This window comes from Coenobita brevimanus, chromosome 111 (assembly GCF_032717465.1).
Source record: "Coenobita brevimanus isolate Jiangsu-jjx chromosome 111, ASM3271746v2, whole genome shotgun sequence".
NCBI lineage: Eukaryota > Metazoa > Arthropoda > Malacostraca > Decapoda > Coenobitidae > Coenobita > Coenobita brevimanus.
The window spans coordinates 5905294-5920102 of NC_137064.1; the positions used below are offsets into that span (position 1 = coordinate 5905294).

The 14809-nt window shown below is 43.1% G+C and overlaps 1 protein-coding gene across 1 annotated transcript in view; it reads left to right on the forward strand.

Annotated features, from left to right (window-relative positions):
* The window catches only part of Nup160 (nuclear pore complex protein Nup160), a 78796-nt gene extending 64575 nt beyond the window's left edge, over nucleotides 1-14221 (forward strand). The window contains 5 exon segments of the mRNA XM_080286514.1: nucleotides 1671-1838; nucleotides 3164-3363; nucleotides 3859-3996; nucleotides 7629-7742; nucleotides 13733-14221. Coding sequence (XP_080142640.1) covers nucleotides 1671-1838; nucleotides 3164-3363; nucleotides 3859-3996; nucleotides 7629-7742; nucleotides 13733-13942 — 830 coding nt within the window. The 3' untranslated portion in view covers nucleotides 13943-14221.
* The last annotated feature ends 588 nt before the right edge of the window (nucleotides 14222-14809 follow it).

Sequence of the window (14809 nt, forward strand, 5' to 3'; positions counted from 1 at the left end):
GTCTTCTCACCTCCCACCTTCTCCCAGCCATTCTCCAGCCACTTATACTCGCATTGCCTCCATTCTCTTTGTCGAACAATTCCTTAAAGTGTTCTCTCCATCTGGTCACTTTTTCTCCCCTCTCCACTAGTAGTCTACCATTTTTGTCTTTCGCTCCCCTACTAACTTCACTACTACCCTGTCTTACTGTCTTCACCTCTTTCCAGAACATTTTCTTACAGTCCTTCCACTTTGCAATCAAATTCCTTCCAAATTCCTCATCCATTCTCTTCTTACTCTCTCTTACTAATCTTTTCACCTCTCTCTTCCTTTCTACATATAACTCTCTTCCACCATCTCAACTTCTTCCACGCCCCTATTTCTCATCCATTCATTGTATGCTTTCTACTTTTGTGCCACAGCCTGTCTCACCTCTTCATTCCACCATGCTGTTCCTTGCACCCCCTTCTGTCTTCTCTTCACCCCTCACACCACATCACAAGCTGCACATATTTCTTCTGTGAATATCTTGCACACACCTTCCACGTCCCCCATCTGCTCCAGTTCATATTTACCCAATCATTCCTCCACTTCTCTCTTATATGCTGCTTTTTTCTCCTCCTCTTGTAACCTTTCCACTCTCCTTGCAACTACTCCTTCCTCCCGTCTTTCCTTTCTTCTATATCGCCATCTTACTTGAATCTTGATTCTGGCCACCACCAAGTAGAGGTCAGAAAGTCCACTCCCCCAACCTCTATAAGCTCTTGCATCCATTACACATCTTTGCATCCTTTCATCCACACACACATAATCAATCATTGCCCTCCTTTCATTCAGTTCACCACCCACCCTTCTCATCACTAGCCATGTATACTTGTGGATCATTTTGTGCCTGAAGAGGGTATTGGCTATCACCAACCCCCTCCCGGCACAAATATCCACTAACGCACTGCCATTCTTATCTGTCTCAGCAGGCACATCCCACACACCAACTATTCCATCCACCTTCACATTCCCTACTTTACCATTCACATCACCAATCAAAAACACTCTCTCGTTCCTTCCAAAATTTTCCATGCACACTTCCACATTTGTCCAGAACTCTTCTCTCACTCTGCTTGCACGAAATTGTGTTGGCGCATACATGCACACAGTCGCCCACATTTGTATTCCAGCTTTCAGTCTTACCCACACAATCCTTGAGCCAACTGATGCATACTCTCTTGTGTTCTTCTTCCATCTTTTACTCACAAGAATACACACTCCTTCTTTTGCCCTCTCATTCTCACCTACTCCTGCATATATACCCCATCCATATTCCCATTCTCTCACACTCTCTCCTCTCCATTTAGTTTCAGTTACTCCACATACATCCACTTTTGCACCCTCAGGCACCTGGACAAACTCTCTCTCTCTTTCACCTCATCGTTCGCACCCCTTACATTCCACGTTGCGATCCGCACCATGTCCTTTGTCCGGTCCTTGGTCGTCATCTTTTGGTCAGTCCTTGTCCGAGGCTTCTTGTTCGTCTTTTTAGTTAGCTGTTTTCCAGGGAGGGGCACTAACCCTCCGCCAACCCTTTTAGTCGCCTCATACGACAAGCAGGGATACTGGGGGAGTATTCTTGAAAACCCTCCAACCCCCAAGGGTAGGGGTACTGTCTTGATAATTATGACAACAATACCCTACAGGTGGTGTGAGTCCCAAGCGCAGCAGTGAGGGTGCCCCGATAGCACCCCCACAGCCCCGGGGTCGGCCACAGGTGACGGTTCTGGAGCTGCCACACATCCAGCGCGAGTATCAACTGGTCCACGCCAGGCTACTACTCCTACGAGCCCTCCCTGACCTCCCTCTCTCTGGTATGCTTGTAGCACCTTCAGTAACTTGAGTTATTTTTCTTATGCCTTCCCTCTCCTCGTTAACTCTTGCAGTTATGTACAGATACCTTTCATTATCATGCTGTCCTTGCGTGCACATGGACACGAGCATGCTTCATAGCTATCTGATGTGGTTGTTTTAAATTATATTTGATTTAATGTTCACTCAATACTCTGTGTTTTGTACATTTCTGGTTGGACAACTCACTTGACAGAAAGCTGCATGATTTTGCCAGTCCTAGAGTAGATAAAATGGTAAGTTCTGTTTAGGGCTTCCTGTCAGCTACTGTATTTTTCTTTCATTATCTTCTGCTAAACTCTCTTCTCATTTTTTCTCCATGTCTGCTTCACTTTCCCCCCTCTCCATATAACCTAAATCCCCTCCTTCTCCCCATTTTATTTATCCTTCTTTCTCCCTTTCTTCCTCATTCCAAGCAGCTTTAGTCTGTTCTTTATTCCTGGTCTTCAATCCTTTTCTGTCATTCTATTTCAGTTTTGTCTTCTCTGAGTGTTGTCTCTTTTTCTTCTTCTGTTGACATAGCTTGTATCTTCTTAGTTTTGTGTAGTTTCTTTTTTCTATTCACATGGCTTTTATCTCACCTCTTTCTCCATCCTTCTCTCACTTGTTTTTCTCCATCTCCCTGTATATTTTTTCCCAGTCCTCTTCTCTAAGTTTTCTCTCCTTTTACTCCCATTTCCTCTCACAGTCTATTCTTTCCCCCTTTTCTTTACCTTTCTTTTCTCAGTTTTCTCCTTTTCTTACACATAACTTTGATCACTCCTCTCTCCCTGTTTTCTTCATTCCTCTCTCCATCTTTCTTCATACTTTTCTCACTCTGTTCTACATCCTCACTGTGTATAACTCTTATCTGGCCTCTCTTCCCTTTTTCTCCCATCCAGTCTTTTTAACACAGCCTTTTATTTCCCCAGGTGGTCCCCTCTTGTCCTTGGACACCATCTCACTATTGACCCACATGCAGCTCTTCAAGGAGACACTACAGCTGTCTTTAGTATTCAAACACCATTTCATTATTTTCTTTGCCCCTCTCCCCTTCTCTCTGTCTGTCTGTCTGTCTGTCTGTCTCTCTCTCTCTCTCTCTCTCTCTCTCTCTCTCTCTCTCCTGCTAATTTCCTCTATTTTTCTTCCATCCCCCCCCCCACCTGCATAACATTTATCTCTATTCTTTCCTCTCTTTTTCTTTTCTCTTCTCTTTTCAGCTGTTTCTTCTTTACACAACCCTAGTCTCTCTTGTTCCAAGGAGGAGACAAGGATCCCACTTTGTAACTCAGCCTTCTTATCTCCCCAGGTGGCCCCCTTTCACCCTCAGACACAATCTCACTACTGACCCACGCGCGGCTCTTTAAGGAGGCGGTGCAGCTGGCCCGAATGTTCAGTCTCCCGGTGACACCTGTTCTGAGAGGCCTAGCACACACCTGCCTCCACCCTCACACACATCCAACACTGCCAAACCAGGAACCCAGTGAGTGGTGATTTGTTTCTGGGACTGTGAGTGGAGCCAGGATTCTGGGGGCTTGAGTGAGTGAGTACGTGGTCCATTTCATTGGACACACTGTTAATTATTTCTCCCTCTACCGTGTGTTTACTTTGTTCTTGCTTTCTAATCCTTGCCACACCTCATCTTTGGGTGGAAAAAATCAGTCAAGATGATGATGATGATTAGTACATCAGTTGGATGAATTAGTGAGTGACAGTTAACCCCATCAACCTAAGAACTTCATCCCCACACACACAGCTTCATCATGCCAAAATCAGGAACTCAGTAAGTGGGGATTTGTTATTGTGAGTGAGTTAGCAAATGAGTTAGGTGAATGATTCAGTAATCAAACCCTTCAACCCCCACTATTTAGTGGTTAAATGATATGGACAGTGGAAACCTGGCCTCTGGGCTCCTGTGCCCTGAAAGAGGTAGGAAGGATTAGATATTTAAAAATTTCCTTTTACCACTCTTCTCTCATACCCCTATGTGCAGGTGAGACTGAGGATGGTTGGTGGAGTCTTCTGAAGAAACTGTTGGAAGAGGAGGAGGTTGGGAAGCAGTCAGTGTTGCATCATGCAGTTGCCAGTGTCCTCCTCCAGCACTCATCATCCCTTCCCACATGGCTCACAGACTCATACAAGGTGAGGTGCTGTCCAATGCTCCAAGTATGACAGTACAGGCAGTCCTTGTTATATATCCTCTCCCCCTCCCATTTTTTTTTTTTTTCCAGTTAAGTTCACAGTAAGTACAGAAACTGCTTATATTTCTAATGCTTAAAAAAAAAATGAAAAAAAAAGTTAAGAGTACCAGTAGTATGGAAAAAGTTCTGATATTTTGGAACATATTCTTGACTTGAAATGAGGACTGCATGTCAAGTGGGGTTGGTGGAGGATTAGTGCCCCTCCCTGTAAAACAATTAACTCTAAGCCCTTGGCCACCCCGTTTGGGATACATGGCGTCTGGCAATGAATGAAAAATGAATGTATGGGACGTATCCCAGACTACAATATAGGTATTACAACATTTTAGGAGCAATTGGTGTTGTAAATTGGGGAAAATTGCAAATTAGCTATATAGGAAGCAGTGGAGTATTAGTAAGCAGCTTTTACCAGTTACTATAGATTAGAATAGCAAAAAAAAAAAAAAAAAATGGGGGCAACATGATAACTACTTGCCATATGATGTCTGTAGAGCTGGGAATTTTACGGGCATGAATGATAAGTGAATACATGTTTGACTCATTTTACCAGGCACTCTGTTCACCTACTTTCATACTTATTTCTTTTCTTGTTTCTGGATTCTGTCCATTCCACTTTTTATTAGTGTGTGGTCAATGACCATGCTTATGATTGTATTCAGTTGGATTGTTTTTTTATATGTACAGAAATAAGATGCAATTCACTTTTTCTTCCAGTGCAGAAGCTATTTTGGATTTTAAAAAACACTGTTTCAGACATTATCATTGACAGATCTGATGCAAGCAAGCTAAACTTTGTACTTCTTTATGAATATAGTAAATCCATCCATCCATCTATCATCCAATCCTATGTCACCCCATGAGGAGCATAGGAACCTGGGGCTAGGCAAGTTGGTCCTGACATTTAAGGTGAGAGTGACCAGCCTTACTGATCCCTGAGTGGCATTACATGAGCAATAAACCCCAACCATCTCTTGGATATAAACCTATGCAGGCGTAATCCATTTGGAGCACCATAATTGCCCACTAAACCACCAGGTGCCTGGTGTACAGGAAACCATTTGGCTTGTCACTCAGTATACTGTAGAGTCACTAATAGGCTGAAGGAAGAGGAAAGAAAGGACAGAAAGACACAAGAGGTAGTGTAAAGACACCCGTAGCCAGAAGAAAGAGGAAAGAATGAAAGAAAAAAGGATAGAAGAGGAAGGAAAAAAGAGAAGAAAATTCCGATAAAAGTGACATCTGAACTTCCCCCTGCTAATGCCGACTTTTTCTGATATGTCAGACATTAGTCCAGATTGCACTGATGGTTTTTAAAGTGTTTTCACTACCATTGCAGTACTGTACTGTATTATACATTCCCTACAATAATCAAATAGTATAATATATATAATACTGTATTACTGTACTGTACAGTGCTCGTCAGAAGTATAGAGCGCCCTGCGTCCCTCCTGAGAAACAAACCTTTCAACATTGAAAAAACATATAAATAATGCATTTTTTTTACCTTTAGTGCTTCGTAGGGTAGCCTTTACGTTTCTTCACGGACCTGAGACGTCTTGGAAGTGAAAGGGCGAGGCTCCTGAGGTGCTGGAGGGGTATTTTGTCCCAGGAGTCACGAATGGCGGCTTCCAACTTAGGCAGAGAGCTCACGTCTTTCCCTTGGAGACTCTTCTTTACGAGGTACCAGAGGTTTTCAATGGGGTTGAGGTCTGGGCTATTTCCTGGCCAGTCTGTCATGAATGATACCTCGCAGTCACGAAGCCAATTGGTGACCGATTTGGCCTTGTGAGCAGGTGCACCGTCCTGCTGAAACACTCGTGCACCTGTTAGCTCGAAGGAGTCTGGTAAATGATCACACAGAAGCTCCAGGTAAACATCCTGATTCACTCTGATGTTCTTGGGAAGTACAACAAGCTTCCCCAAACCCTTCCCTGAGAAACAACCCCATACCATGAGTGAATCAGGATGTTTAACTGTGCTTTCTACATACCGTGGGTCAAGTGGGTCACTACCTTTGCGTCGATACACACGTGCTCCTCTGTTACAGGTAACACTAAACGTTGCCTCATCAGACCACAACACTGACAACCATTGCTCCTCACCCCAGGTTAGATATTTATTAGCAAAGGAAAGCCTACGAATTCTCTGGCTCTTGGTGAGAAGAGGCTTTTTCACAGGCCTGTGACTTGTGTAACCAAGCTCATGCACCCTACGAGACACTGTTCTCACTGACACCTCGCCAAACACTTCCGGGTTGCTCTCCTTAATTTTCCTTGCACTCACACGAGGATTAAACTCCACTGCACGTTTTAAAACATTAACAGACCTTGGGGAAGTTTTCCTAGGCCTACCAGACCGCGGTTTCTTTGTGGGAACTGCACCACTGTTTTCCTCCCGAAACCGCGCACACCAACGACGCACTGTCGATCGTGCCACACCAACCAATTCACTAATTTCCTTTGTCTGGTGGCCTGCCTCCTTTAGAGCAATGATCTGGGATATGATTTCACTCGATAGTTCACGGGTAGGTGCCATAACAAAGTTGTGAAGGCCAGAACACTGCGGGACACTCGGTAAAAAATGGCGCAATTTGAGAGGGACACTCGGCGGAGTTCCTCTCTCTCAGGCAGCCCGTGGGCGACTGAGGCGGGAACCAACCAGCGCGTCGGAAGGCCCCAGGCTACCGTGACGTCATGCTCGGAGCTCAAACTTGTGGCTCAATTCTTACCCCCCAGAATGGGTGATTCTTTTTGGGCCATAAGTATTGCGCGCCTGGCGGACAACGCTGAATACTTCTGACGAGCACTGTATGCTGATAAATATGTCTTTTATTTACCTTATTGTGGTGAACATAGCTGAAGTGGTCAGGCAGTCTGGATTGCTTCTGGTTTTATTGGACTTTTTCTAGTATATAAGAATTTAGTTCGGTAGCTCCTTGATTATGTTAAGAGCGAATTCTGGTCCACTGAAGTCCGTTATATCGAGGTTTTACTGTAATGCTAAGTGATAAGCTTGGCTGACATCTCATCTAATGAGACTGTGTAACATATATGACTTTTTAAAAGTGTAAGTAAAGGCAAAAGTATTTCATATATTAGGTGGTAGGTGGGGATACCCACCATAAATTTATTCAGTGTAATTTTCAGATGACCACACTGAGTGACAAGCCAAATGGTTTCCTGTACCACAGGAAACCATTGACTGTGTTGAATGGTAAAAGTATACTGTACAGTACTGTGACTATTAAATAGGTACTTGATAGTTGTGTTAAGTTGTTCTAGCTGGATTTGACCCACAAGTCTGTCAATTTAAAGGGCGGTTAAGGCTATTGCTCACATGATGCCTCTCAGGCATTTGTGAGGGTGAATGACAATGCCACCAGAAATGTCAGAAATAATTAACCGAGCCTTGGATCTCTGCCCTTTTGATAGGGCTGTAAAAGATTGGATGATGACTGGATTTCATGTACTTGTTGCTGTTTCTGTTGATATTAAAAAATCCAGACATGCTCATTTTGTTGGCCACTAATGAGAGTACTGCATATGGTAATAATTTCCTTGTTGACTGTGGCAGGTGCGCAACTGTGGTGAGCTGTTGGGCCTGTACGTGAAGCAGGGACTTTTGGGTGAGGCGACACAGCTGGCCTGTCAGTACATTGATGCCGTCCTGGGTCATGCCACACGCCAGGTTAGCTGTACTTCTTTGGTCATTACAGGGAAAGGGAGGAATTTGGTAAAGGGTTCCATATTATGGGTAGCATAGGGAACTTTATAGCACATCCTCTGTAGTGTTTTATTGTGCATATTATGCCATAACATTCTCTTGTATACTAGGTGTATCAACATATTTTTACTTAGAGGGACATGAGTACAGTACACCCAGCCAGACTGCAATCTAATCATCACCTTTCCTTGCTACAGTACTGACAGAAAATGCAAATCACAATCAATCCACTTTGCCCATACTGCAATGCAGCCAACCACACTATGACACATACTCACCACAAGCTTCACTGTATCACAACACAAACAGTCTTTCAGTATAACCTCAGCAACACCTTTGGGAGCAGCCAGTTGAAATTGCTGATTTCCTCTGGTCTGCTGGGTTCATGAGATATGACTGGGGTTGCAGCATTAACAACAATAACAACATGCTGTGTGTCAGTAACATCAAGAGGGGTGTGAGGTATAATGTTTTGAATAATCATAAAGGAAGAGATGATGTGAAATCTCAAAAGCCACTTAAAATTTGGACCAGGGAGTAGACAGAAGACATACTGGATGAGAACATGAGGTAATTCACTCCTTTATGGTGATGTATGTTTTTTTTTTTTTTTTACTCCAGTCTTGCTTCTCTCATACAGTTTTAATCGACTCTAGGGAGACATTTTGAGCTGGAGGCTAAAAAGAACCTTCATTAACTCCTTCATTACGAGAGGTCTCCCTTAAACTTACTAAAATCACTTGGTGGTAGCAGAAATAAAGCAAAACAAAGCTACAGTTGGCACAATGGAAGTCTGGACCTAGTCAGGGCACTACCAAAACAACAACAAATCATCATAGAAAACATTTATTTATGAACAGAAAATGTACTTCAGTGCTTACGTTAGTACTTTGTCATTTCCCCCTTGGCCTTGATCACCTCTTGCATTCTCCCTGGCTTACTATCTATAGTCTGATTCCCGCCCGCTTGCGGCTTAGGTGTGACCCGCACCTGTGGACAATGGTGCCACGTTTCCCCAACTTGCGATGTGAAACGGAAGCTATTTATGTACAAGGCATCACAAATTCGATAAATTCAGATGAATAAAACTTACACTTGTGTATTTTGATGGATGAATCAACAGTAATCTTATTATGCATAAAATATTTATACAGTAACACAGAAACATGGCATACATATTGTACAGTGTTGCTATAAGATATTGTAGTCACTTTTAATGGTTTTTAGCGTAGTTTTAGGGTGGGTAATAATATCACAGTTATGGATATAAGAGAATGAGCCTGAAAAAAGAAGAAATATGCCAATATCCAAAGTAAAAGAAATAATTCATATAATTCTTGTGAGTGGCAGCACTGACAGATAGCTTCCCTACAGAGAGAGAGAGAGAGAGGCAGGAGAGGGGCATGCATTGAATGCATTGTCGGCATCACTAAATATAACAAAACCAAATTAACAAATGAAAGCACAATTATAAATAACTTATAAAAGAATCAAAAGTACTCAGGGTGGCTCACATTTCCCGCCATGTGGTAGGTGATTCCAGGCCCCCGTTCCCCGTGCCTCCCATGGTAATCCCTCCTGGGTGTCTCAGGTCAAATCCCCCTTCACACTTCCCCTCCCCCCTGGACCACCACCCCAACAAACCCACATCCACACTCCCACCCACACCTACACCCACACCCCACTACGTCGGGGTGTATGAATCAGTAACGTAACAAACCTCTCAGCAGACAGTAACTTTGACACTCCATCTACTACTAAATATAACAAAACCAAATTAACAAATGAAAGCACAATTATAAATAACTTATAAAAGAATCAAAAGTACTCAGGGTGGCTCACATTTCCCGCCAGGAGAGAGAGAGAGAGAGAGAGAGAGAGAGAGATAACGGTATAGAAAACGTGGCAACACTGTACACAGGTGCGGGCCACACCACAGCCGCAAACGTGCGCGAGTCCTACTATAGTAGATTAGTGAAGTAATTGTTATCCATCTCCAGACACCACACACACTTGATAACCTCCTGGAGCTCGGGCACTGACGACACTTTGGCAGCCTTTACCTTGTCCTTAACCCCTTAACCGCGGGGCGTCACTTTCGTGACGCTTGGGAGCAAGGGATCATACCGCGGGGCGTCGCTTTTGTGATTCTGTGTTATTTTGAATTCACCCGGGCTTCCAAGTGGGGGCTTGTATCATCTATCAGTACTGCCAATGTCCAACACTAGTCAGCACTCCTAATCTCATCTGTACTCCCATCCATTGTTGACAATTTAGCCATTTCTCCCCGTTCTTGACTCCCCTCCCTACCCCCCCTCCATTACCCTATCCTCTCGCCTGCCCAGCCGTGCTACGCTAAGTATATCTTCCCTGGAATTTTTCACTGATTTCATCCATTGAAATAAGCCCTATGTCCTATTCTTATACCAGATAATATATGCAAGAAAGAAATAAGGTAAGTGAGAGTGCCATACACCTGGAATTGGCTAATTATCACCTGACAACACCTCACGTGCACTCGTTCGCTAATTTTCGCTGTTTTTTTCCCCTTGAAATATGCCGTATAATCTATTTTCGTAATAAATATACATGTAAGGAGGGAAGGGAGAAGCCTAAGTGATATTTACATTCACCTGGAACTACCTAATTTATAATGTATTGTCTAGATTTCCTGCCAATCATTTCAGTGCTAGACAAAGCTGTTTCAAGATCTAACATTGGTAGCTCTGAATATATATCTCCTAAGTAGGCCTGTAATCTATTTTCGTAATAAATATACATGTAAGGAGGGAAGGGAGAAGCCTAAGTGATATTTACATTCACCTGGAACTACCAAATTTATAATGTATTGCCTAGATTTCTTGCCAATCATATCAGTGCTAGACTTAGCTGTTTCAAGAACTAATATTGGTAACTCTGAATAACCCCTAAGCAGGCCTCCACGCTGGCCCTCCGTTATCAGTTTACTCTCATCTTCCGAAGCGAGGGTACGTATGTTTCTTCTTGCTGACTTCAAGGCCTTTTTTCACCCCCATGCAAAGGGCCCTGTGACCTTTACCCCCTACTAAACCTCGTGTGGAAAGAGGTAAAGGGCTGACAATTGATAAAAGAGTGACTACGATCTTTCTATTGAGTAAAACAGTGCAAGTGGAATTGTAAATAATGTGTAAACAGCAAGTGAAAGTAATGAATGTAAATATACGTGAACAATGGAAAATAGTTTTATAAGTTATTTCAAGTGACAGTGCACAACACAGTGTAAATAAAATAGAAATGTAAATAACGTAAATAAAATAGAAATGTAAATGAGTAGTATTATAAGAATACGAGTATATACCCTAGGAGTAATGAAAGTGAAAGTTTCACTAGCATGTCTGAATGCTATGAGTTATGAGAGTGAAGATGAAAGTGACATTCACTCTCAATGCCAGTATACAGGACGAGAAAGTGAATGCTACGTATTTTACTGAAAGAAAATGAATCCCTACAGTGACAATAAACTAATACTACTGAAGGAAACTTATGGATAAAGACTGTAGATATATATAAGTGTTATATAGTAATATTTATGAATAATAAATGACAGAGTACCAAGAGCGAACTAGTGCCAGTGCGACGATCAGACGCGCTCGTAATTTCCATTGCTTTCACAGTGTTTTTTTTTTTGAGTATGGATCCCAAACTACTTGAAAATTGTAGAATAGTGTTTATAGTGTTTGTATCTGGCTGTGGTAATCATATTACGGGTTGTCGGGAAGTGTAAAGTGGAGACTTCGTTACCCTACTTCAGAGGTCTCCACAAGTCCTAGGGTAACCGACGAAGGCTCAACAAACATTCCAGGAGAAAGCTGAAGGTATGTGCCATAAGCATATGTAATTTTATTATTCTAGGACTAATAACTGATTTTTGGCAAATATTTTTTGAGAGTCTGTCGGAGCCCAAATAACCCCGCGGGACACGCAAGTCATTGGTAAACAAGCCCGCGGTGTAGGGGTTAATCTCCTTCCACACATTTTCAATAGGATTTAAGTCGGGACTGTTGCCTGGCCATGGAAGAATGCGAATATTTTTACTCTGGAGCAACTTCTTCACTTTTTGAGCAGTGTGACAGGGGGCTGAGTCATGCATGAAAATGGGGGTTCCGTGGATAGCCATATGATCAAATAGATGCCTCTTCAGAACCTCACTGTATCGAGCAGCATTCATTGTGCAGTTTTTCGATAAGAAATATATACCACCTCTGCCCATTTTGGCACTGAAACAAGCCCAAACCATCACTGAGGGACTGTGCTTTACGGTCTTGATGGTGTAGCGCGTGTCATACCTGTTGGTCCCCTCTGGCCTGCGTACCTTGCTTCGATGTGAGCTAAGCACCTGAAATGTTCTTTCATCTGAGAACATTACTTCACTCCAGTCTTGGACAGTCCAGTGCTGATGTAGTCTTGCAAATTCAAGTCGTTTCTTCCTCATCTTTTCTGTCAGGAGAGGATTCAGTGCAGCAGTATGGCTGGGGCTCTTGAGGTCTTTCTGAAGTCGATGCTGTATGGTTCTTTCAGACACATCTTTCAGCAATTCAGGGTACATATCTTTCAGTTGTCTAGGAGTCAAACGTGGGTCTTTTAGCACAGCTTGCTTCAGTAACCTGTCCGTAGTTGGTGATGTCTTCCTTTTAGGTCCTAGCCTGTCTTTATGTTGGGGAATTCTGTTTTTTGGCAGGTGGTGGGCAGCAGCAAGGAGTGACATAACGGTAGATTTTCCTCGCCCAGTTCGAACACAAATATCCTTAATTTTTACATTTTCCTCTCTCATAGTTAAAATTCGGGCTTTTTCTACATTCGGTAGTGGCTTGGGACCCATCTCCAATGATTCACTAAGGCAGAGGAGGGTGTGAAAAAGAGAGCTTTGAAATTAACAAGGGCCGGGCAGGACAAGATAATCTGACGTACTGTCCCATCCAAAGTCAGGCAGGCATTGAACTCATAAACTCACGGCATGTGGTGATAAGCCTGTAAAGTTGCTAGAAACCACCAGAAAAAAAATCCACCAACTAGAGGAATTTTCCTACAATATTTCCTGGACCCTACGAAATATATGGTGTGAATTAGAGGGTCCAGACTTCCGTTGCGCCGACTGTATATTGTGCTGAAAGTGTTGATAATTGATTAATGTACTGTATACGATAATTTTTTAACACAATGCTGCAACCTGCTAGACTTAGCTGATGAGCATTGTGTTGTTTCTGCCCTAGACTCACTTGGATGTTGCCCTTTTCCTGTAATCTACCATCCTCCTTTTAGGAGATAGGAGGGGAATTGAGGGACATTTGTTGATATGGGTAGCAAAGCAGCTGGTTTCTTGTGGTCAGTTGGGTTCATGTGCAGATGAGCCTGGGGTAAACATCAGTAACAACACCAGACCCCTCTGTATTCCCTAAAGGGGGGATGGTGGACTGCAGAACAGCAGCTTTCAGCCTGCACTTTCTTGTTCAGATGAGCAGAGGGCAACAACAGCAACAGGATAGCATCATGCCACTCCTACAAAACACATTTTTTATTGTATATTCATTTACAAGCACATGAAACACAGACACAGCCCTAGCTCCTGCACTCAGTATGTGGGGTGTTTCTGGCTGATAGGTTGCACTGGGGAGTGATCGCACCTTCATTCCTCTCCACTCACCTGCAGTGGGGGGAATGGGGAGTGATAGCACCTTCCATCTTCTTCCCTCACCTACTACCATTCCTCCCTCTCCCTTGGCCCACTGCAGCTCATCACTCAGAAATAACCTACAACTTGAGTGTAGGACAGGGGCATTGCCTGCTTCATTTGCCTGCAGTTGTACATCATTTGCACCTTATAACCATCCCCCTTTCTATTTGTAGGTTAGCTGAAGTAATGGACTCACAACTGCACATTGTTTGCTTCCCATAACCATCCCTAATTCTCTTTCCAGGTTGGCTTAAGTAATGGACTGAGCGACACTGAACCAGCGGTGTGGCTGCCTTACACTGCCCTGGACAAGCTGATGCTGGAGCTGAGTGAGGCTCGGCATGAGAGACATTATGTGGAGATGAAGGAGTCTCTGTCACGCAAATTGGCTGTGTACAAGCAGCAGCTGGAGCATGTGTCACGCCTCAGGACCACATTCATGTTTAGGGGCTGAAGGAATGAGGGGAGTGAGGCAGGAAAAACTGATGAAAAAGAAAACTGCTAGGAGGGGAAGGAGGTAGAGGAAGTAATATATAATCAAAAGAAAAGTCAGGAAGTGAAGGATATAGAAGGAGTGAGGTGGGAAGAAAATAATGATAATAATAATACTTCCATTCATCATCCAGTAAAAAAAGATTAACCTATTTAGTTAGAATAATTTTGTGGGGATATCTTGTAATAAAGTTATGAATGGAGTTGTATCGAAGACCTCCATTTGAAAGGTTACTTCTAAGGAGAATTAAGCTGTCAGGTGGTAGCAAGAAAAAGTCCCTGGACTGTCAGGCATGGAGATGAAGAATTTTAGAAAATTAGTAAATAAGGCTTATGAGGTGGAACTAGGATTATTGCGGCTTCAGGGATGTGTGAACAGTTGTATGGCATGTTCACTGAGTATGCAGTTGATGGTTTTCCTTGTTTCTGGATACAGCCTCACTCCATTTAGATGAAGAAAAAACGTAAGGATTATAGTAAGTAAATAAGGGAATGAAAAAGGAAAGAATATGCTGACAGGAGAGGAGAGAGAAGAGAGGGAGAAAAGTCATGTACGGTATTACTACTTGTGACGATGTTTAACCCCTTAAACGCGGCTGTGTACAGTCGATCCCCCCCGAGTGGCAGGGTTGTATCGCGGTCTGAGTACCTGTAGGAAAATATTCGCCAAAAATCAGAGATTAACCCTAGAACATTATACTTGGTATGGCAGATAGTACTTACATTCAGCTTTCTCCAGAGACAGGTGTTGAGCCTTCGTGGACTACCCAAGGACTTGTGGAGACTTGCAAAGTTGGGTAACCAAATCTTCACTTTCACACCTCCAGCA